This window comes from Podarcis muralis, chromosome 6, assembly GCF_964188315.1.
Source record: "Podarcis muralis chromosome 6, rPodMur119.hap1.1, whole genome shotgun sequence".
Lineage (NCBI taxonomy): Eukaryota > Metazoa > Chordata > Lepidosauria > Squamata > Lacertidae > Podarcis > Podarcis muralis.
The window spans coordinates 66,617,349-66,641,730 of NC_135660.1; the positions used below are offsets into that span (position 1 = coordinate 66,617,349).

The 24,382-nt window shown below is 42.3% G+C and overlaps 1 protein-coding gene across 7 annotated transcripts in view; it reads right to left on the reverse strand.

Annotated features, from left to right (window-relative positions):
• The window catches only part of PCDH15 (protocadherin related 15), a 621,509-nt gene that overhangs the window by 117,881 nt on the left and 479,246 nt on the right, over nt 1-24,382 (reverse strand). For all 7 annotated transcript variants that reach the window (XM_077930491.1, XM_077930494.1, XM_077930496.1 and 4 more), the window contains 2 exons: nt 12,483-12,788; nt 10,806-11,030 (listed from right to left, as the gene is read on the reverse strand). In XM_077930491.1, the coding sequence (XP_077786617.1) occupies nt 10,806-11,030; nt 12,483-12,788 (531 nt within the window). The remainder of the gene's footprint in view (nt 1-10,805; nt 11,031-12,482; nt 12,789-24,382) is intronic.

Here is a 24,382-nt window from a genome sequence, read left to right on the forward strand (position 1 = left end):
TCAAGATGTGAACTGACAAATCAGCTCTATTATATTTAAGAGGCTAAGAAGTTGACACTGACTTTGCAAAAGAGGAAACAAATATAGTAAACAAACAAACAAACACAAGGTCAGTGAAGGACACGCTGGGACATGCATTCTAGAGACATGGAGAAAGAATGCAAGGGTACTGAAAACTGGCCAACTTTTTACTGCCTGCTTAGCCTGGTCTCTTGCTTCCTCCATTCTTTTTAGTGAGGTCTGCAGGGAAATAGTGCTTGCAGGGGCTGCAAGCAATTAGAAGAGATAACAAAATCACTAGCCAATAATGGCAAATAAGATGCTCACTGAAAGCTAGAGTTCTGTTATACAAGATGAAGATAAATTAGATTATGATGTACATATCAACCTGTAAATCAACTAGATTATGAAAACATAGCCCATTTCACCTGTTAGGCATACATTTCTAGTTTGCATTTGTTTTAGAAATGAATGAAAAATTAAATAAATGAACCGCCATTTGGTTAATCATTTCTAAAGCACATACAAACGGATAAACATGTGAATGAATAAAACTTGTTTAACTGCTTTGCGCTGAAGACAGTGTTTTGCATTGATCACACGGGCCAGGATGCTGTGTGCTGTTCACAGAAATGTCACTGTGAGAAGCAGTTGAGAAAGAGCAGTGGAAATAACAAGCCTATAGATGTCAAAGAAAGATTACTGGGGCATGGGAAATAAAGGGAGGGAAGCACTGAAAGAATACACAATCACAAAATTTAGGTATGATAGCATTTAGGCTATGTATGCCATTTCCCTTTCCTCAATCTGTCTGAAATTAGGCTGGATTGAAGTAGTGGGTGGGTGTGCCTGAAAACATGCCAATAGGATTACACATAGAGAAGTTACAAGCAGGAGATTTGCAGCTGGTTTTTGAACTGAAAGTTACAGGGTGGCCTATGAGGAGGCTTTGCCCAAACTGCTTACATTTTTGACAGGTCTGATGCCCTGGGAGATAGCGAAATGCCTGCAAAGTTCATGCTGTTTGGAAGGAAAACATGGAACCTACAGATAAAAGAAGACTGTGTGGATCTCTAGTTGAAATCAGTGGTAAAAGGAATGATCAAGGGAACTGAATGATAAATGAACTAATGCAATTAAGATCTATTTGTAACTAAGATCTATTTTCTAGTTACACATTACTGGAACACATAACTTGTTTTCATTTCTATTTTGTATCAATTAGCAGAACTTGATTCTAGAACAGGCATAGGCAAACACGGCCCTCCAGATGTTTTGGGACTACAACTCCCATGATCCCTAGCTAACAGGACTAGTGGTCAGGTATGATGGGAATTGTAGTCCCAAAACATCTGGAGATCCGAGTTTGCCTATGTCTGTTCTAGAACATACTAATATTTTCTTCAGTCAAACCTGCACAGTTTGATAAAACACAAGAGCTTGATGTAACCCTCTTTTTTTGCTGCCTGCTCTGATTAAAAAAACAAGGACATGTGCAGGAAGGCATGGGAACGTTAGCTGATCCTCCTTTGTTTAATTGATATTAGAATGATTCCCTCTCCCAAATTACATGTTCCAGAAGTCAGTTTATCTAGCCAGTCAAGTATGTGAATCTCACTTTTATTGTATGCATATGCTGTTGCATTACTCTCACAATCCTGGGCCGAACTTAAAACACTTATGAATAAATGTTTAGGTTATAAGGCAGAATGGTTGGCAATCAACTATGATAAAGGCAAAGTATTTATCTTTACAAATGAATATAAGAAATATATATGTGTTTCAGATCACTAAGCAATTGAATGGGGAAATCATTTCAAATATTTGGGAGTTATTTCTCAGCCAACGTTGTCCCTGTCAATTCAGATTCAAAACATGACATCTGGTGTATTGAATATTTTAGTGGCAGTACTAAGTTTTTATTATACAAAAGGAGAACTGCGTATACCTTCAGCTTAAATGATTCAGTTCTCTTGGATGTCCTTAAAAAGACAAGCTTCTCATACAAAATACAGACACATATATATGTATGAGATAATCGGAATATATACACTTATTGTATAACGGGCCATGAAAAACGGCAACAAATTTTTCACAAATATTCCTTAAATAAATAAAAGTGTGATCTTGACCCCACACTATAGATGCCTGGAGGGAGTTAGCCTGCAGCAATAGCACTTTTCCAATGGCCTTTCCGGTTAGTAGGAAGGAGGAAGCAGAGCCTGGGAAGGAAGGGAGCTATTGCTGGTAGTAGCTGAAAGGATGTGTTTAGTGAAGGGGAGGGGGGGGTCAGCAGTTTTGAATCTGTGGGATCCAAAACTCCACAGATCTTCCAAAGGGCCAGTCTTCAATGTCCAGCCATGCCCACCTGGAGCTGGCATTGGAAAAACAAAGAAGAAATGAGTCATTTCTTGGCCCACATTGCCCTGGTCAAGTCAGATTCTAAACATTACTTCTGCTGCATCAAATATTGCTGAATTTTTATTCTAGAAAAGGAGAACAGTGCATACATTCAGCTTCAAAGATTCAGGTCTTGCATACTTTTTTAATGATACAAACGTTCAGGACAAAGGACAGCAATGGAGTATTTATTTTTCACACAGAAGATGATCAGAATATAGATACGCCATTGTGTAATGGAGCCACTGTTTCAACACTGGTGTCACTACAATTTACCGATACCTGCACAGAGCTCTGGAATGTTGGGGTAGGAAGCCAAACCTTGCTCCCTTCCTGCTCTTCCTCATCCCAAGAAAGTGCAGCCAGTGTCTGGAGAGTGTCTCTGCCCTGCAACATGGGCCACTCCTGCTGCTGCTAAGCCATTTCAGTTAATGCCACTTATCATTTTGTTGTCAGTGGAACTGTCTGCAACAATTATTGGTAATACTGAATCTACAGCAGAATCGTATCAGAAATAAAGGAGATTAAGCAGTGAGGAGTTTACAGTGAACCAAAGAACCGATTGCAAAGTGATTCAAGTCAGCATGGCAGGATTCACTAATACAGTGCCAAGTGACCACTGCAATGAGAGTCGAGATTTGCTAGGAGAACTGCAACAATGCTACTACGAGGAGAAACTCAGATTTTCTTCAAATGGCGTCATTAGGAAAATGATATATTTTTAAACCTCAGCCTGTTTTTTGTTGGAGTAACGACTGATGGCCAGATGACCATATAATTCCATTACATATTATCAGTCTGCCTGACTCACTGTCGTTCTCTACTCCCTCACAACTGTTTGCAATGGCCTGAGTCCAAACCTATTCCCTTTCCCTGCATGCCTGCAGCCTGAGGAACTACTCTCACATCTGTTCAGGTGCAGAAAGGGGTGTGTGTGTCCCCTCCCTCCATTTTGAAACTTACAGGAACCCTTTCACTGCCACCAAAACACAGTGTCTGCTGGGCTGAACTGAAGCAGCTGCCATGTCATGTCAGACCTTTGGTCCATCTAGCTTTGCATTGACTAGACGGCCCTGGCTCTCCAGGGTTTCAAACAGCAGATTTTCCCAGTCCCATCTAGAGATGCTGGGGACTGAACTTCTGCACACAGAGTATGTGCTCTATCACTGAGTTACGGCCACTCCCCAAGATTTTTCATGCAGTATTTCCAGTCTAAATAGCAGCGGTACACCGGACTGTGTAATAAGTGCAATCAGAAAACCTATAGCAAGTTAGTGACGGAGTATTGTGAGGGTGGATGACTTTGCCTTGTCCTTTTATGAAAACTTTTTGGGATTCTCCTCGCAAGTCTGGGCTACTTTTCTTATGACAGTCGAAAATGGCTACTTTCTCTTATTCTCTCTCTTTAAACTAAACAGACCTTAAACTAATTGCAGTAATGTTGTTAACATGGCACAACGGCCTCTTTTTCATATTTAATGTTCTGCAAGCCTAAAGAAGCTAATTATTTAAATTAAGGGATAATGTTCACAATGAAGTATATGAGGCAATAAAAGGCAGGCAGACAATTAAACACCGAAGTGAAGTTCAGGAGTCTGGTATCTGTTCAAGCGTCTTTTTACACGAAGTGTCCAGTGTGCCAGTGCATTCCTTTTCTCCAAATAAAAACAATAAAGAATATATATATATATATATATATATATATATATATATATATATATGCTTTCGTAGATTTTCACGGGTACAGGAATGCAGGTTTTGGTGTCCTCGGGTGTCTTCCCGTGTAAAAGTTGGGGTGTCTAGGCGACGTTTCGACGAGGTCTCACTCGTCATCTTCAGGCTGGTGCTTTCGGCTTTCGGCTTCTTGTTACTGGAACAGAGCAGGATCTCAGTGTTTGAGTTCCTATAAATACTGTTGAGGGGTGTGGTGTATAGCCTCCAATGTTCTGGGCAGAGAGGAAGTTCCCAGGCTAGTGTGCCTTTTCTTCTTTTGTTCCTTAATTGCTTGAGGGATATCTTGAGTGATTTCTTGAGTGATATCCTGAGTACCACTTAGGTGGGTCATTAGGTGTGGATTAGTTGCCACTTAGGTGGGTCATTAGGTGTGGATTAGCCAAGACCCTCATCTCCAGAACCAAACGCCTGGCTGACAAAGACCACTTGACAACTGAGTTACAGAATCTCTCAAATGTGTTAATTGCCAATGGATACCAGCAAAACAGGGTTACGAAGCTAATCCAAAAAGAAACACCCCCCAAAAACCAAGACACAGAAGAAAACAATGGCATGGCCCTCCTTCCTTATATCAAGGGCACTACAGATAAAATTAGCAAAATCCTCCATAAACACAATATCAAAACAGCCTTTTGCGCCAATCAAAAAATAGCCAATATCCTCAGAAACCCCAAGGATAAAATCCAGTTGGAAAACCAAGGGGTCTATGAAATACCCTGCAAAGTCTGCCCAGCCACGTACATTGGACAAACAAACAGACGAATAAATGCACGTATCGCAGAACACAAGAATGCCGTCAAAAAAGAAGAAAAAACTTCCTCTCTTTTCCAACACATGAAAGAAACAGGACACGAAATTAATTTTGCAGATTCCAAATTGCTCTCTAACATGGAACATCACCACAAGAGAATAATCATGGAAGCCATCGAGATAGAGAAACACCCTCACAACATGAACAAGCGTGACGACACATCCCGCTTGCCAGACATCTGGAAATTAGCCCTCCCCACAAAAACTGACACCAGATCCAGAGGCACACAGAACGCCATCACCAATCAACCACACCAGACCCAAACCCAGACCCTCTCCACAGATAAATTACAGACACCATCCAGTAGCCAAACCATGGTGGCACCTCCGGATGCTGCACCCCCCTGCAATCCCTACACAGATCTGGCTGGCACAGGCCACAAAACCACAGCTCGCCCCTATACACGAAGCCAAGCCAGAGCACAACTAAATGCAGTACAGCCATCTTCTCAGAAAAACTCTTCACAAAGTTCAAGAGGTCAAGACACAAAGGCTTTAGCAACTAATCCACACCTAATGACCCACCTAAGTGGTACTCAGGATATCACTCAAGAAATCACTCAAGATATCCCTCAAGCAATTAAGGAACAAAAGAAGAAAAGGCACACTAGCCTGGGAACTTCCTCTCTGCCCAGAACATTGGAGGCTATACACCACACCCCTCAACAGTATTTATAGGAACTCAAACACTGAGATCCTGCTCTGTTCCAGTAACAAGAAGCCGAAAGCACCAGCCTGAAGATGACGAGTGAGACCTCGTCGAAACGTCGCCTAGACACCCCAACTTTTACACGGGAAGACACCCGAGGACACCAAAACCTGCATATATATATATATATATATATATAATACATCCATTATAAGAATTCTCCCTTGTGGGAGCAGTCAAAAATGGATACCCCCACCTGTAGTCTGAAGTGCATCCTCCCCAAGAGGGTTGTACCATGTTTTATTTCTGCATCCACCATCCAGCTTTAAGAGAACGATCTGGAAGTTGCCTCATGCACCTTAGGAGCTGGCACAAAGTCAAAGTAGTAGAGGATCTGTGCTCATGGTGAAGCAATCAGATAATATTTTCCACATCCCTCACAAGTTTAGCAAGCCATGCCTTGACAAATATTGTTTAGGGCCCATGTCACAACTGACATACCACTACTTTAAGTCAATCTACATGGCTTTTGCCACCATGTGATGAGAAGTCCAGGTGTAGTGGATCATCATCCAGACTAGGTAGCTTTTTCTAATCCAGATCTGTAGTGACATGGGGGGACGGACCAATTCAATCGGTGCCTTGAGATAAACTTACGTGTGGTTCATCACATGACAACATCCCCACATGGCTTTCAGCTGTCCAGTCATGTTATATGCACTAGAGTCTAGTTCGAGTTGATATCAACACAATGACTACTGCAAAGATGCCCCAAAATGACTTTTATAGAAACACAGATTTGCAGAGTTGGAAGGGATCCCAAGAGTCGTCTACTTCATCCTCCTGCAATGCAGGAATCTCAACTAAAGCATACATGACAGGTAGCCAGTCAACCTCTGCTTTAAAACCTCCAAGGAAGAAGACTCCCACCTTCTGAGGGAGTCCATTCCACTGTCAAAACAGCTCTTACTGTCAAACAGTTCTTCCTGATATTTAGTCAGAAACTCCTTTCTTGTAACTTGATTCCATTGGTTTGGGTCAAACCTTCTGGGCCAGGAGAAAACAAGCTTGCTCATCTTCCATGTAATAGCCCTTGAGATATTTGAAGATGGTTATCATACCTCCTCTTAGTTTCCTCACATCTAGGCTAAACATACCCGGCTACTTCAACTGTTGCTCATAAGGCTTTGATTCCAGGCCCTTGATCATCCTGGTTGCCCTTCTCTCAACACCTTCCAGATTGTCAATATGTAAATTCATACATGCACAAGGATATGAGCATCCTGACATACTTTCCCCCTTGATGCTTATCCCATAGTACATGTGGCAGTGAGACTTCTTTTTTCCATGTTCATTTGTACAACGTTACAAAGTAAAAATCAGATAAAAGTGGTCTGGCATGTACACAAATGTCAGAACAATAATTTCTAAAGAAAGCTACATAATAACTTTTCCCAACAACCACATCCTGTTGTCTTAGTACAACTACGAAGACAAATTATGACCACAAACACTAAATACAACTGCTAATAGCAAGCAATATATTACTTTTAATAGCAAGCAATGTTTTAGTTTAATAGCAAGCAATATTTTACTTTAATCTTTTTTGGGGAAACGTTTTTATCTACAGTGTCTCTAAGGTGCTAACAACCAATGTTTTCATTTGATAAAAAACATTGGCTTTGTTTGCATGCACAAGCCTTGCCCCACTAGCACTATCTCATTCCTCCTCGTGCAGCACAATTGTAGACTACTTGGTTAACTAAGCATAGTTTTCTGTTACTATGTAACCAGAATACTATGTTTACAAGGTACTGCAGTTTGTATTCCTGGTTTGCCCCGAACCTGCTATCTATAGTTTCTTTGTTCAGATATTACAGGAAACTATGGTTATTTAACCCAGGAAGTTTTCGATCATGGCACGCCAAGAAGGGGTGGCATGAAGGCAGAACTTGCTTGCACAAAGCTAGTACATGTTTTGGCTTAATAAGCTGAGATATGTACGTCCAAACTGGGTGTATTGTTAAGGACTCTTTTTAAGACAATTCAGTCGCTTACTGGTCCTGAGAGATAGGTCTTTGCACACACCAATATGTACATTAATAGAGATCGCATAAAATATGTGAGAGCAATAGTATGCATTCAAATGATGCTAAAAAATCATTTTTTTTAAAGAGAGAGAATTAAAAAACCCACAAATGAAAATACAAACTGTCTCAGCTCAGATACTAGAGAGGGTTTTTTTTTTTGCACTGTATGTAAATATGTCAGAGTACAACCGGAGAAATCAATAGGCATGCCATGTTAATTTCAACGAGTCTACTCTGAGTTGGATACCTAACAGGATATATAATAGCAACATAACCCTAACCAACAGCAACAGTGTCTCATGTACAACAGAAGAAATAGGGAAAAAAGCTCACTGCACAGAAGACCATTAAATGACCCAAAATGAAGATGGGAAAGGAGGTAAAGTATGATCAGTGAACAGAACATATGGGAAAGGAAGAGTAATCTGTGCTAAATGATGCACAGGGTGAACTGTGCTAAATGATGAAAAATAAGAAGCATAAACATAAGGTGTGTGTCTTGCTCAAACAAGCCCTGCCTCTAATACCCTGGCTCTACTTCAGATCTGTATGTTCACCACCAAAGCCCATTGAATGTGGCCAGAATCCTCCCTGAATTCAGGAATCCTATACAATCAGCATTCCGAACTGAAGGGGCAATTCTAACTGTGTTCGGCTGATAGCAGTTAGATTCTTGCCGCAGAGGTTTCTGCTCACTGTACAAAAAAGAACAGATAGTGATATTGGGAGGCAGGGCTGGTGTGTGCCCCTGAAACACCATACACAGTTTGAGCCCTTACACTTTCTTTTGAATGTCTGAAAACGGTGTGTGTGTGTGTGTGTGTGTGTGTGTGTGTGAGAGAGAGAGAGAGAGAGAGAGAGAGAGAGAGAGAGGAGAGAGAGGGGGGGTATGTCTGGTACTATTCACATGTGGAACAGTTTAATGTTCCCATTGTACAGAGTATGTAAAATACTCTGGCATCGGACTAGGTTAATATTCTGGCTGAGATAATATTCACTCTTCTGTGGTTACTTCAGGCATTTACCACCGTTTAGTTGAAACATTCCATAGCAAGAAGATTGACAAACGGAACCCAGCTACCAATAGTTTAGATTAAAACCACTGAACAAATGAAAAAGAAAGAAGTCAAGCTTGTACAGTGGTACCGCGGGTTACAGACGCTTCAGGTTACAGACTCCGCTAACCCAGAAATAGTACCTCAGGTTAAGAACTTTGCTTCAGGATAAGAACAGAAATTGTGCTCTGGTGGCGTGGCAGCAGCAGGAGGCCCCATTAGCTAAAGTGGTGCTTCAGGTTAAGAACAGTTTCAGGTTAAGAACGGACCTCCAGAACGAATTAAGTTCTTAACCCGAGGTACCACTATATCTTCTGCAGAGATGAAAGATGCTAAAACACTGCCCCTTTCAGATAAACACGTCTTCACTGCCCTGCTGCAGGCAATCTAGTAAGCACCTCTGCAGTTGCCCCATGTGTGCCACTACTGGGTCATTCCCCATTCCAAGAAAATGTGGAATGGGCCACCAACGTGCATTTAGCAATGAACAATAGCCAATCACAATCCCTTGAAGAGCATACATTTCAAGCATGTGTTTGTGTCATGTTCACAATTTACATCACTACCATTACACTTAAAATGTATTGATTGTACACTTAATACCGTATTTCTCTCTCTATTACACGCATATTTTTTCTCCTAAAAAGGAAGGGGAAATGTCTGTGCGTGTTATTGAGCGAATGTGGGGGGGGGGGTCCCTGGAGCCGATTAGGGGAGCGCAGAAACAAAAATCAGCAAAAATCAAATCGTGCGTTGCTTCGGAGAGGGAAACCTGAAAAGAGGAAGTTGCTGCTTTCCTGCATTCTGCCTCAGGATCTTACTGCCCACTCGCTTGTGTTTCATTGCTGTGTTTGCTCAAATGGAACAAAGAGCAGGCAAATCCCCTCCCCTCCAGGCAAGCAGAGGGGAAAGCAGAGGTCTTTCCTTCTTATTCCTCTCCGTGCTCCTCGCAGGCAGCCAGAAAACATGCAGGAGAGAGAGAGCTGGCTTCGGTTTGGGGAAACTTTTGCCTTTCTTTCCTCCCTCCCGTTAAATCCCTCTCCTGCATTCTTAGCCAGCTGCTTCTCTGCACACCGCTCTCGTGCTCCTTGTCCCTTCTGTGTTTTTCCTTCCCTCCCCACTTAAAATGTAGTTACAAAGCATGGATCCACATGGATCCTCAGGATCTTTGGATTGGGCCACCCCAAATTCACCATCAGATCACATAGCAGCCTGCCCCCCAAAAATCACACACCCACTGTTGCCTGGGGCTGCAATGGTGCAAAAATGTGGTTAAAAAGCATGGATCCACATGGATCCTCAGGATCTTTGCATTGAGCTACCCCAAATTCACCATCAGATCACATGTCTGTGGCCACAGCATGAAGCACAAAAATGATACATCCACTGTTTCATTCAGAATTTTTTCCCTTGTTTTCCTCCTCTAAAAACGATGTGCGTGTTATGGTCAGGTGCGTGTTATAGAGCGAAAAATACGGTAATTTAATGTCTTTAAAAAGCAGGAAGAATAAAGTAACAGGATCCCGCACTAAATTATGACCAAGAAATATTTATAATGAAAAAGCAGCTTTCACACGGCCATTTCTTTTGGAAAGCTGGAGCTTCTGACAGCAGAAATTGAAATTCTAATGCAGCATGTACAAGCAGTTGCTCCATAAGCGAGGCTCATAAAACTATGGGTTTATGCAAACTTAAACTGAAATATAGATGTTGCTACTTTGGCAAACAATTCTGTTGAGTGTTTATTTCAATCTTTGGGGGAATTTAAAGGATTCACCAATCTAATTTTGTAACTCACAAATCTAGGAGCCAAGGCATAGCTCTGTAATTATGTACATTTGCAAAGCAATTATATTTGTTAGTACTGTACATTTTAAATGTGAACAAGTTCCTGCTGTAACGTCTGCAGATATATGCAAATGAAAGAGAATGAACATTATAAAACTGTAGGGAAAAGAAGAGTTTTTCTCTTGGGTGCCTCTGCTTCTGCAAGAATACATTTGGGTCTCTGTTTAATGGTACTATACAGCCAATTAAGTTAGAAGATAGGAATTTTTTAACTCTTACCCTTATTCTCACAGTGACAGTAGCAAGGCCTGGAGGCATTGTTCCCCCAATATCGAAGGCTTCCACTAAAAAAGTGAATGCTGCATCTGGGTCAGGAAATGACTCAAAATCCAAGGACTTTATAAGTGACAGGTCCCCGTTAAATCTGTTCAGCGAAAAATACTGCAACGCTTCCCGGGTTCGTATTCCATAGGTAATATTGGCTCCAAGGTCAATATCCTTAGCCTAGAAGACATAAAGAACTTTATTTTGGCTTCCAGCAAAGACAGTATACACAGATTTCATTTAAAAACACCACCACCACCACTTTGGAGGCCAAAAATTATTATTGCTTAATTTAATCTGAGTAATTACGTTTCCCCAAATTGTTTTTTTCTTAAAAATATATTAAAAAATCCGTTGACACAATATATTGGATCCAATAAATCCTAACACAGGCACTTCTGTTCTTCTGAACTCCAGACTGTAGGCACAATACCTCCATGAAAACACAGACCCACAGAGACAGACGCAGAGACAGAAGAAGCTCTTTTCTCTGCCCCACACACCTTGGTGTGCATTGTCCTTTACCTGGAATAGGAGGCTGATATGCCTACATATATAGTGCTTTCTTCCCTCCCCAGGATCCTGAGAATTAAATTACTCCTATGCCACTGAACCATATTTCAATTGCTCACTGTGCAGCTATATAGGAGGAGGTCAGCTATTTTGCCCTGTGTTTATAAGGCCACTGCATTCTCCCCCCCCTTCAGTTTTGTGACTTGGCATGAAAAATGGGATAGGAGGTAGGGAGAAAGCATCTTGCACTGGATTACAGGCAACCTGTTTGTACTGCAAGAGTCTGAAGATGCACATAGATCTCTACTGGCTGCAACAGCTTTCTCAGCCATTTCATGACCACATGTGAATTTCTTGGCACACCAAGATCTTCTTTCTCCTTTGGACAAATGGGTTTGTGCACATCTTGAACAAATCCCGGAGTACCTTCAGACCCCCAAATTATAATGCATATGCTTTCTCTTGCTAGTATAAAAGTTTTGCTTTACAATCATGAAAATAGTAAGGAAGCTAAAACAAGTTGCTGAATTTCAAGAAGTCTTCAAGGTGCAATCAGGGGTAGGGAACCTCCAGCTGTTTCTGGATTGTGTCATTCTAACAATTAGACATGTTGTTGGGGGCTGTGGGTAAGTTGAAATTCAACAGTGTTTGGAGGGCCACAGGTTCCCTTTTCCTGTAGTTTACTGTATCTGCACCATAAGAAAGGAGTTAGATTCTATTAAGAAGACTTTATTAAATTCAAGGAGATGCTGAGATTAATAAGGAGTCATAATTCAGGAATTCAATTTTTTAAAGTACCATTTTGGGGTGGGGAAGAAGATCTAATGGTGCCTCAAGATATTTTAGTATTAATCTAATTTCAAATATTGATGATCTTTCTTTTAATTAATTTATTATGAAGACTGCCAGTGTTATAGACTGCCTTTTGTAGGTTAAAAACTTAATATAAATCCCAGAAATAAATGATTAGAAGTTTTATTTTTTTGTTCCCTACTCTCTCAACTAATTTTAATTTTTTCTTTTAAGAGATCGCCAACTAGGTGGACTGGTTTTGATGCAATACGATTAAGATATATTCTTCTTCACAGAGAATATTCAGGAAACTCATGGCTCTCTTACCTCTAAACGTAAGAAGACAGTGCCTGGGGGCAGGTTTTCAGGAATAGTCACTGTATAGGAGGCATTCGTGAACACAGGGCTGTTGTCATCAATATCCAGAACTTTGATTCCCAGAGTTAACGTTGTACGGCGGGCATCCACAGCTCCATCTGTTGCTTCAACAATGAGTTCATAATAGTCCCTGTTTTCTCTATTTAGCTTCACTGAAGTGTAAATACTGCCATTGGATGTTATGCGGAAAAGATTGTTGAAGTTTGCCAAACTGTAACGGACTTGACCATTTACTCCAGCATCTGGGTCAGTAGCCTAAAAGATAAGGGAGGGGAAGAAACATGAAATCAGGAGTTTGTAGCACAAATAGACCCTTTTCAGGTTAATGGAAGGAATTCAGATTCTTTGATATCAGATTCATAGCCCCACAACCCTAAGAAAGCATGGGCATCCAGGGCCACTAATCCAAACCTCCTTGACAGAAATCCAGCTTCAAGAAAGCAAGGTCCCTGAAGGTTGTGGGAAGGTGCAAAAATAAGCCTACATAGCTGCCTGGGGTTGCTCTAAAACTGGATGCAGGAATGCTAAATTCAAGTAGGGACCAGGAATTAAGAAGGCGGCTAGGAAGTCCACACCTGCAACGAATAGTTAAGCAGTAAGGATAAATAAACAGTAGCCGGTACAATACTCCATACAGACCCATTTCCCAAAGTCTACACTTTTTCCCCGAATCTCTTGAATTATATCTATAACGAAAAGAAAGAAACTCTGCTTGCTTCCACTTTCTGTTGGGTGTTACTAGTTGCCAGGGTGAATGAAATCCTCGACTCTGTTCCTTTGGTCACTTGCTGCCAGTCCTACTTGGACCCACATCCAGCCCTGCTCCATTACTCCATTAGAACCATGGAAGAGGAACAGAACTCAGAATATCAGCAGATGTGACACCATACCTCCTCTTCTCTTTACCTTAAATAAATCAAGGCCTAAGTAACTTGGCTGCATAAGAGAAGGGAATGCCTGCTTGTGTAAGGCAATTTCATTTGTGCACATTTCTAAGAGCCTGCAGATAACACCCCATAAGTTGTTACATAACATAAAAGTCCCTGGTTATCAGCACTACTGTCAGGAAGTTTCCAAAGACATTTAATATCCTGCCATGGTGCTCAGTGGGAGGCATAATAATGAAACCATTTATCTTCATGGAAATCAATTAAAAGTTAATTAAAATGGTTAATAAAAATCACACACTTGTTTCTCTTTTGTACTACATCAACACAATAAACATTGGTGGTTTCAGCTTTATTTGTGTCTCAGGTTAACACATCCTTGCAAACAACACCTTATCAAAGGTGCCTATGTGGTGCCTACGGTGGCTTCTGCAATATAAGTGTTAATGTTTAGAGAGTTGAAAGAAGCTGCTTTCACTGGGATGGGGGGCTCAGGTACAATAGTAGCATATGCTGCACAGGTTACATTTTTGCCTGATAGGCTGCTGCTAGAGGAATAGGATATTTTTGCCTGATAGGCTGCTGCTAGAGGAATAGGATCTGTGCCCCAAGATTACTATTTTAGACACACATTCAGCAGGTGCAACATTTACTACTAGACTATCTGCTTCTCCATCCAACATCTACAGCAGTGTTTCCCAAACGTTTTTGGGCAACGGCACACCTGTTTACCGGAAAAAAATCTCGCGGCACACCACCATTAAAGCCCCGCCCCGTGACGTCAGCGCGCAGCGTCACGCCGGGAGGGACGCACAAAAGTGAAAGTTTTTTCCCTTCCCCTTGCCGGGGTGGGAGGAGGCAGCAGAGCGAGGGACTGAGGGACGGCGGCAGCTGAGGCGGCGGCGATAGCGGGCGGAGGAGGAGCCGTTGCCGGGAGTTGCTGCTGCTGCTGTTGCTGCTGCTGCCCGGACATGCCGGCCTCCTCCTCCTCCGCTGTCTCGCAAGCAACCCACCCTCCCCCCGCTTCCCCAGACCGTCTCCCCCCCCCACCGCCGTGTCCCCTACCTGTGCTGCAGCCCCACTAGCCCCAGCGTGATCACATGGGGCACGTCCAGCTCCGTGGGCCACAGGCCGGAGGCGATGCACCCGAACACGCCGCACTCCTCCCGAATCCCCAGCTCCTCGAATTCCATGGTGCCCGAGCGAACACGTGTTGTTGTCAGCGCAGCTGCTTCTGTTATTGCCGCTGCTGCCTCCTGCCGCCGCCGCCGCCTGGGTTTGAGGGGGGGGGCGGAGGAGGAGGAGAAGGAGGCGGCGGCCTCAGAGGCGCGAGTTCCTCTCCGCGCCCACCCCTTGCGCCCGCCTCATTTACATGCATACATTACGAAGGGGCGAAATTCCCCGCCTCGGGGCTGCTCCGCGTGGTGGAGTTGGTTTCCCCACCCCAGAGGAGCAGAGCAAGAGAGGTCGCCTTCGGGGCGGGGGGGGGCTACTTTGTATCTGCCTTTGGACACAAGTTAGCTCCCGCTCGCTCTTTCTCTCTCCCCACAAGTTAACTTTGTTTCCCTCTCTCTTTCTCTCCGCGCGCGCGCTTCTGAGAGCGAGTTTTGCCCAGTGGCTCCGAGAGTGTAAACGGCTGGCTGAAGTGCTGAGGAGACCGCGAAGGGCGGAGGGAGCTGGGCTTTGCGCGCGACGGAAGGGGTTATTCCCCCCCCCTTATGGAAACGGGGTTTGAGGGAATAAGGGGTAGGGAGGAGACTTCGGTTTTTGCGCGACTGAGCAGGGGAAGGGGGCGTCGGCGGGCGCTCGCCTCAGATTGGAGAAACGCTACCAAAGGGTTGTGAGCGGGGGGGGGGTGTTAAAAACATCCCTCCCTCCGTGGGTGGAGGAAAGGGGGCTGGGAGGCAGGATGTGGCCCCGGCGGAGAGTTTTAGGTGGCCCAACCCCTTCCCTTTCCCAATGAGGTGGAAGCATTGGCGGGTTTCTGCAACCGCGCCCCGCCCCCTTCCGCCGTCCGTGCCCCCCCCCTCCCTTCGTACGCAGCCCCAAAAGTGCCTCCGGACTCCGAACGCGCTTCTTTTTCGGGTCGCTTCCCTCTCGCGCGCTGCTCACTTGGTTTTGTTCTCTCCTAGGCGCCCGACTCGCCCGCCTCCCTCCCACGGCACACCAGCCGGTGTCTCACGGCACACTAGTGTGCCGCGGAACACCGGTTGGGAAACACTGATCTACAGTGGTACCTCGCAAGACGAATGCCTCGCAAGACAAAAAACTCGCTAGACGAAAGGTTTTTTTGTTTTTTGAGCTGCTTTGCAAGACGATTTTCCCTATGGGCTTGCTTCGCAAAACGGAAACGTCTTGCAAGTTTGTTTCCTTTTTCTTAACACCGTTAATACAGTTGCGACTTGACTTCGAGGAGCAACTCATAGCACGCGGTGTGGTAGCCTTTTTTTGAGGTTTTTAAAGACTTTGGTGATTTTTGAAGCTTTTCCAAAACTTTCCCGACACCGTGCTTCGCAAGACGAAAAAAATCGCAAGACGACAAAACTCGCGGAACGAATTAATTTCGTCTTGCGAGGCACCACTGTATTAGATTTCTGCCCTCCTTAAGAGTAACCTGTCATCAGGGGCAAAAAATAGCAATCCTAGTAGGTATTTGGATATGGTAGCAACACATATAAACAGGGTCTTGTCATAAAAGTGTATATAATATGGCGGATCTCTGTTATTCTCATTTCACAGATGGGGAAATGTGTTCTCTTGTCTTCAAAACACCACCTGCTGTTGCCATTTCTGAAGGGGGAGACAGGGAAGGAGGGGGGAAGGCCATTTGGCTCAGTGCAGTCTCAGGGCCAGAGAGAATTTAATGATCTCAGCACTGTGGCTGCCCATGTCAAGCTCCCTTCCTCGCACCTCTCCCTCTTGATAATCAGCAGCAAGGTGTGGTGTTGGGATGCTGGGAGAGCAACACAGTTCCAACCACGCAGCCCTGCCAGCTGCTACTGGGTAAGTATGTTTGTGATGCACAGATCGATTGGAAATCTAGGCCAGGCCTCCCAAGACTGGCTGCACTGGAGTTTTGCAATAAAAGTTGCTAACGGTAGCTAGTCATAGAGAGTACAAATTAAAAACATTTTTTAAAAACCTTGTTGCAAAATATTGCTTTCTTTTTTTTAAGCCAGAATGCATTGTGGGGATTTTAGCTGAGGGAGTAGTGACAGAACACTATATCTTCAAAGCCTTAATCCATGGAGCCAATGTGTGTGCTCAGATAGTTTTGCTTTAAACAAGGGCCACATGAAAGCAATTAAACAGCTGCTAACTGGATTACAACCAACACCCATTAAGACAATAGTAAATTAAAAAAGATTTATCGCTGTCTAAAATTCAACAGCCAAGTTAAGTTGTATAAACATGTAGCTCTTAATTTATCAGGGGAGCAGAAAGCGGAAATGCCCCCAAGTAACAAGAGAATTTTTATTTGTTAAAAGAACACTGCCACTGCCACACACAAAAAGCATTATTATTATTGCCATTTTCTTCATTTGAAAAGTTCAAAGCGATTTTTGCTCCAATAAGCCCTCACGAAAAGCCTATAAAAGTAAATGAAGGTTTGGAAGAAGCCTATGACCCTATTACTACACTACATATCCTGAATTAGCTGAAAGAAAGAAAATCAAGACTCATGCTCAAGGGAGGAGATAAAAATATAGGAACATCAGAGTTGGGAAATGCCATAGTGGTAGAGCATCTGTTTTACCTGCTCCCAGGTTCCACCCTTGGCATCTCTAGGTAGGACTGGGAGAGACCACTCTGAAACCCTGGAGTGCCGCCATCAATCAGTATAGACAATACTGAACTAAATGGACCAATTGACTGACTTCAGATAAGTCTGTTTCCTATATTCCCAATTGCCTTGCTGGGCCCATCAAGTCTAGCTCACTGTTTGCCTTGCTGGAAGAGAAGAGAAGGTACAGCAACTTGAGGCCCACCTACCCACACTTGGCGCTAATGGGCAAGATGAGGAACTTCTTGGTAGACCAGAGTGGGCGGTACTGGAACAGAATGCAGGTGGGGTGCCCTTAGGGGGAAGGGAGATTGCCAGTGCAGGAGATGAATTCCCGAAAGAACGTGACATAAAAAAGCATGCTGCTGTAAAATCAATTCCATTCCATCCCCTTGGACACTGATTCTCTGCCAGAGAAGAAACAGTAGTTTCAGACCTCAGAACAAACTGGAGTGGCAATAGAAGGAAGATACCGTGCACAGAACAATTCCTGCCACTACCAAGAAAAGGAAGAGACATCTGGTAGTGGAATGTGACTCCCTTTGGAGAGGGATGGAGGAAGCTGTGTGTGGAAGGATAACTTAGGGTTTAAGTTGTCTCTATATTAATGCACAGTGTATGTGCATTAAGCAAGAAGAATTTGAGTTCTTAATACAGAAAGACAAATATGACCTAACAGACATTACTGAAACCTGGTGGGATGAGACTCATGAATGGAATGTAGAAATTGAAGGGTATAAACTATTCAAAAGGAGTAGATTAAACAGGAAGGGAGGAGTAGCAGCATTATATGCAGAAGATGAGAAGAGATCCATGATATTGAGCATGAAAGACAGATTGAGATCATACACCATCAATGCAGCCAGATTTCGCAGGCCACTGTCCATAATGGCTACAGATCAGTATCATTAAAGTAATATCTATTCACAGAATTCTCACATAAGAGAACAGATAAATGCTGCTAATATTTATCTACACCTATCTGGAGGCGGGCTTGTTTATATTCAATGCTGAATCAATACATTGTCTGTTTAGAATGAAACTCTGCATAAATATGAATTAGGGTTCTTCCCCCCTTTTTTTCTAGAAGCAAAAACTTAAATTTATTCTCTGCCAACAGCTGCATCTTGTCAATGACTGTAACAAAGGAAGAGGGTGATGATATGTGCTGTTGGGGCTGTACTTTCATTATACACAATCAGAATTGTAACAAGCCAGTTCTTTTGAAGTTTCTACAGTATTTGCTACTGCCTGATCTATTTGACTATCATTTTTTGTAATGTACATAGTGTAATACCTTGGATTCAGAGGCAAGGCATGAGGAATTTTCACAGCATGAAAAACAAACTGCAGCAAAGCACAAAAATTTAAAATAAAATGACCTTACACTAAGCAGATACTAAGCAAACAGAGATACCTAGAGAGATGCAGCAGTATGATTCTGAAAATTTACTGAAGTTCTCCTTTCTTAAAGCTCTGGAATTTAATATTTGGAGCAAAAATGTGCCAGGAAGTTTGAATGCAGAAAAAATCTTCAGGTTTATTAGTTTAAAGTATTTGTGGAATGCTCTCCTTGGTGAGGCTCGCCTGGCTCCTTTATTACATATCTTTAGATGCCAGGCAAAAAAATTCCTTTTCTCCCACACCTTTGACTAATTTAATGATCTATGGACTTTTAAACTGTGGGTGGGTGCATGGGGTATATAGTTTTTAGTTTTTATTATGGTATATTTTTGTGTTTTTATCTTGTAAACTGCCGTAATCCTTGGATGAAGGGCGGGATAGAGATTTAATAAATAGCAATAATATATAATTAGAATTATAGATTGAAGTCTGCTATCTCTATACAGTCGTACCTTGGATCCTGAACACCTTGGTACTCAGACATTTTGGCTCCCAAATGCCGCAAACCCGGAAGTGAGTGCTCCGGTTTGTGAACGTTCTTCTGAACCCAAACGTTTGACAGGGCTTCTGTGGCTTCCGATTGGCTGCAGGAGCTTCCTGCAGCCAATCAGAAGCTGCATTTTGGTTTCTGAACCTTTTGGAAGTTGAACGGACTTCTGGAATGGATTCCGTTTGACTTCCAAGGTACAACTGTATACTTGTAAACCAGACATGTGTGTGACCACATATTTTAACAGGAACCTGAATGTGTGCCAACTAGTCATTTCCATGATGCTGATAACCAAATACTAATATTAAATTGCCACTGTCCTACAGTCTGCACCTTCTCCATTATCCTAATTGGAATAACTGACTCCATTCTAAACATATCTGTTTTGCCCTAAAGGCTAATGGAATGACATTTAGTTCTTCCACAAAGTTTAAAATATAGAATTCAAACCTATTCACAGGAATTACAAGAATAACACTTGCATTCCTTTACAGGGGAACTATATGGAGGCCTCAGTTAAACCAAGAAGCCCAGTCCAGAAAACTGTGGGTGCAGAAAGCTACACATCCACTGCTGCACTTATCTTTTTGAAATGTCGCTCATGTAGCAAGGACCAGGCAATTTCCATCATGCTAACATAAATCACCCACAAAATTCTGATGAGGCATGGTGCTGTAAAAATTACTGGATCCAAAGTAACGGCCAACTGCAAACTAGTGTGTAGTACAGAAATCATGTTCTCTAAAGTGCCGGTGATGTTTTCTTAAACTGGACTTTCCTTGAATAAATCTCTGTGTCAACAGGAGAACTCAATGAATCAGGCACTTATCCAGTTTTCTGTTTAATTAGCTTTTCTTTTAAAGCCATTTGATCAAAGCTGCAGATTTTTAAATAGTGATGTGGAATTAAATATTTAATGAAACCTTTCAACTAGTGGAAAAAACACACATTTGAATGGGAAGATCATAATTTAATTATTATTTAATAGATTTATATCTCACCATTCCTCTAAAGCGTACATGGTTCTCCTCCTCCTCAACAACCTCAACAACAACCCTGTGTGATAGGTTAGGCTGAGAGTGAGTGACTGGCTCAAGGTCACCCGGTGAGCTTTTTGGCCAAATGGGGATTTGAACCTTGATCTCCCACGTCCTAGTCCAAAACTCTAACCCCTATGTCACAGAATGCAGCATAACTAAGCTCAGCAAAGTGAGAATTATCTTAGAAATAAGGGGGTTTTTTGGGGGTGGAGGGAAACTTAGATCTTCCACTACAGAAACATTTTTTCCTCCATCACCCAAGGGAAATTGGCACTCAGAAAAATATGCACTTCCCAGCAAAGCACTCACATAAATTAGTTTTGAAAAGATATCACAGGTGGTTATTTTAAGGTGTAGCTTGATAAACTAAACCACCTAAAATAACACAAGAACCCTCCAAAATCCATGTAAAGGTGTATATTTCAATTCTTAGAACCTTCACATTAACGTACCTAAGCATAAGAATGTAAGAACTTTATTGTGCTTTTAAGTCCCAATAGTTTCACTGGGATTTAAATGCATTTTAACTTGGTATTGCGTCCTTTGTCTACATGACACCTACAGTACCTCTTTCTGGAGTGCCTTTCTGAAAACCCCCTGCTAGGGAAGGATTAGGAATGTTACACACATACCAAAAGGGAGCACTTAGCTCTTAGCCATTTCTATTTATTTCCCAAAGATTAAACTTGCCAATGGATTCTTAATTGAGAAAGAGATTCAGTGCAAAGGGATGTAGGCATTTTTACATTTCACATGTCAGAGCAGAATATGTAACATGCCGTGCCCCATTGTGTGAAGTAGCTTCTTAAAAATGGAAAATATTTCAAACTTTGTAATTATGAATAATTCAGGAAGTTAATTCCGACATAATCTATTCTCCTCTCTTCCCCCTTCAAGGACTCCCACTGTGACATTAAGAAAAATAACCAAGGAACGGGATGATCCCTGCCTAGGAAGTAATAGTTCAATTTCATAGAACATTAGGGAATATGCTGTAATTTTCTTATAAATTCAGTTTATTTGGTCAACATTTCAAAGCCAGAGAGTGTACTCTGTACTCTACACACTGCTATTTTGTCCTCCCCCCCCTTTTGCACAATATCACAACTCCCCCCACTAATCCCTCTGTGAGTTTGATGCCCAGTTCATAAATTAAGGCTTCTCTCTCCAAAGGTGGTCAAAGAGTATTATTGAATTAAGGCATAAATAAAAAGATCACCTGCAGGTTACAATTATATATTTATTATCCAGCCCTTATGATGTGATAAACTGTTGCAGGCTTATAAAAGAACCAAAGAACTTAGGAAGCGGTGTGTGGAAGGAGAGTGTAAGCAGACAAGCCTGGTAGATTTCCCAAGGTTACTGTATGGAAAGTGGTTGGGAATTCTCAGCCAATGGGCTGAATGCTGGCCACAGCATCTCCCCACTTTGTCCCACCCACTCCACACAGCAAACAGGATTGATTAAAAATAAAATTGAAGCAGCTTACACTGGTGCCAGTGGAAGTTTCTAAAGCTTAATTGCCACAGTGGTTAGCCATCCACAGCACACACATTCCAAATTTCCCCAGGCAGCAATCAAGATGGTGAGGGAAGCCTTCAATTGGCTGTAACTGGAAGCTCCCATTAACCGTGGGGTGTCATTTTCCTGGAAGGGATCACAGCTGAAAAGAGAAGGGTTGAGTCTCCCATGCACTGCAGGTGCCACCACCAAAAATCACTCTCCATGCAGTACTTAGTCTTGGGGAAAGAAAAGCTCCTACCAGCCTTAATGGTGCACTGTTTTTAAGCCTAATTGTCACAATGGGGGGTGGGGTGGGGAGAATCTTTGTGGATTGCAGCTGGAAACAAAAGAGTGTCTCCATGAAGATCATACCCATATCTAGCAATTAGACTTGAAAACAGAGAGAGAATGTATGAAAAGTGTGTGTATATGTATGTGTGAGAGAAGTGCACAGTCCTATCTACTTTGTGTTAGTCCCATCACTGCTGGCATGTGGTCTCCATAAGGTGAGCCACAAGGGGATCTGGCATTTGAGCAAAGGTTCTCCCCTCCCAATACAGAATAAAGAATGGAGGAGGATTGTGGTCATTTCTCTCAAATCACAATAGGAAAGGATCGTGAACTGGAAGAAGATAGAGGAGTCTGGTCAATTTCCAATCATTCCAATTTGTACTGATGTAGACACAGTCACAATCAGAAACAAAAAGGAATCTGGGTTTAAATATTGGAGTTCTTTGACTCAAAGGAGGGCGGTGGACCAGTAGCGTTAGTTTTAGATTATTTAACCTGAAGATGAAATGCTACCCAGTGGGATATGGCCAAAGAAGACAGACAGAGCCACGCAATGTTAGCATAAAATAGATCATGCATATTCAAAGAATAAATAATAGGACCAAGAAGAAGGAGATGAAGCATCAGCCCAGACCAGCCATTGCCACATAACCTCGCCTCCGTGATGATGGGAATGGTCCAGAGCTGAGATGGGAAACCACCACCAGGAAGTAAGGAAGCCCAGTATTGTGGCCCCTTCCTTTGGGCAACACATTTTCTGGGGAAGCAGCTCTGGTTTTGGCACAGGGGTATCAGATCCCACTCAAATGCTCACCACAGGATCCTCCCCTCCTGTCTTCAGGGAAGGTCTCATCAAGACTGAGAGCAGAGACTTGTGGGTCACAGCCTAGTCACTGCTGTTACTGAATGGACTTAGGATAAATTGTTAACGTGATTGAGAATAAACAGCTCTGTAAACTGGAACTGGAACTGAAATAATAGTATTTCTTATTTCCAGTCATAAGAATCTTAAATTCAACCTAGTTTTGAAATGTACTGGGCCTCTCCAGCATCAATATGTCCCCTTGCCCACCAGCAATATAAATGGTTGCTTAGAACCCAGGGAATTGTGTGATCCACACTCATGTTTCTTAAAAATGGATTAGTTGTAAATATTAAAATATGATCTCGCAAGACATCTCGGATATAATTTTTGATCAAAATATTTAAATGTTCTACAGAAGATAAGTCAATAGCTATAAGAAAAGTGGTTTGATATGGTTGAACTTCGCTGTCAGCTTCATGCATTTGAACTCTCAAATCTTTCTGCTTCACAGTGGCCTTCTAAAAAGAAGAAAAGGAATTGCATTCAAAAATTGACTTTGGGGGATCCCAATGATAAAATTAAAAGAACAGTGGGGAATCTGGTACAACTCCAATTTCCACAGTCAAGTAAGTACTGTGTGGAGTTTAAAGGATATGAAATGCATCCACAACACTTTGAGACTTGTCCTTTTTAGTTTTTCTTCTTTTAATCTTCTTTGCCTTCCCCCATTCCCAGCAGGGGTTTTTCCTATGCCACCACCTACAAGGATACCAGCTGTGAGCTCTTTTACTTCATAAGATATTAACACTTTCTATTGGCTCTGAATATGCAATGAGGTTTATTGATGTAGCTTGGAGTTTCCAAGGAACTATGCAGTCGAAAATTATCTTGTTTTGGTTTCAGCAGCATGTTCAAACGAAAACTCAAGGAAGGATATCCATACTCAGGTGGGAAAGATATGTTTAACACTCTGCTAACAATAGTTCCATTCCAGTTTTCTGAGTTGTCATGTGTTTCTTCAGACTGATTTGTGGTGTGCTGTTGTTGTTGTTTTAAACTGTCAGGTGTGCACTGGCAAAGCTCTGCTGAGGCTCCTGAACAAAAGACTACTATGCCTTTAATTAAAAGCTTCCTCCTTGCCATTCCCTTTATTGTTTCCTGTTCAGCATGAGTAGCGGATAAATGATGTATTTCCATTTAACTGCTCAGTTTATTTGAACAATTAGTGGGGAATTAATAATTTATGCCCCCAGTCATGCTGGTTTTAATTACTGCATTCTTTTTGTTCCTTTTTCTTAATTTTCTTTAATAGAACCAGTCATTAAAGTCTCGTGCCCTGCAGAGAACTGAATACTAATTAAAGGGTAATTCATCACTACTCTACCTTCAAGTGTCCTGTTTGCACAAAACCTGTGGATGTAAATACAAACATGCATAGTCTTCGGTATGGACAGATCCCTTCACGGAAGAGACATATCTTGCACTGGGGAGCTTATGCATATTCAGCTGTCTGCAACAGAACACTTGGACATGTGGAGGTTGGGGTGGGTGAGGACCCAATTCTCAGTAAGACTATAGACTTCAGTTCCTTTTGACAATGTTAAAGATTTTCATGCTACATGAGTTACAAATCATGATGGCTACT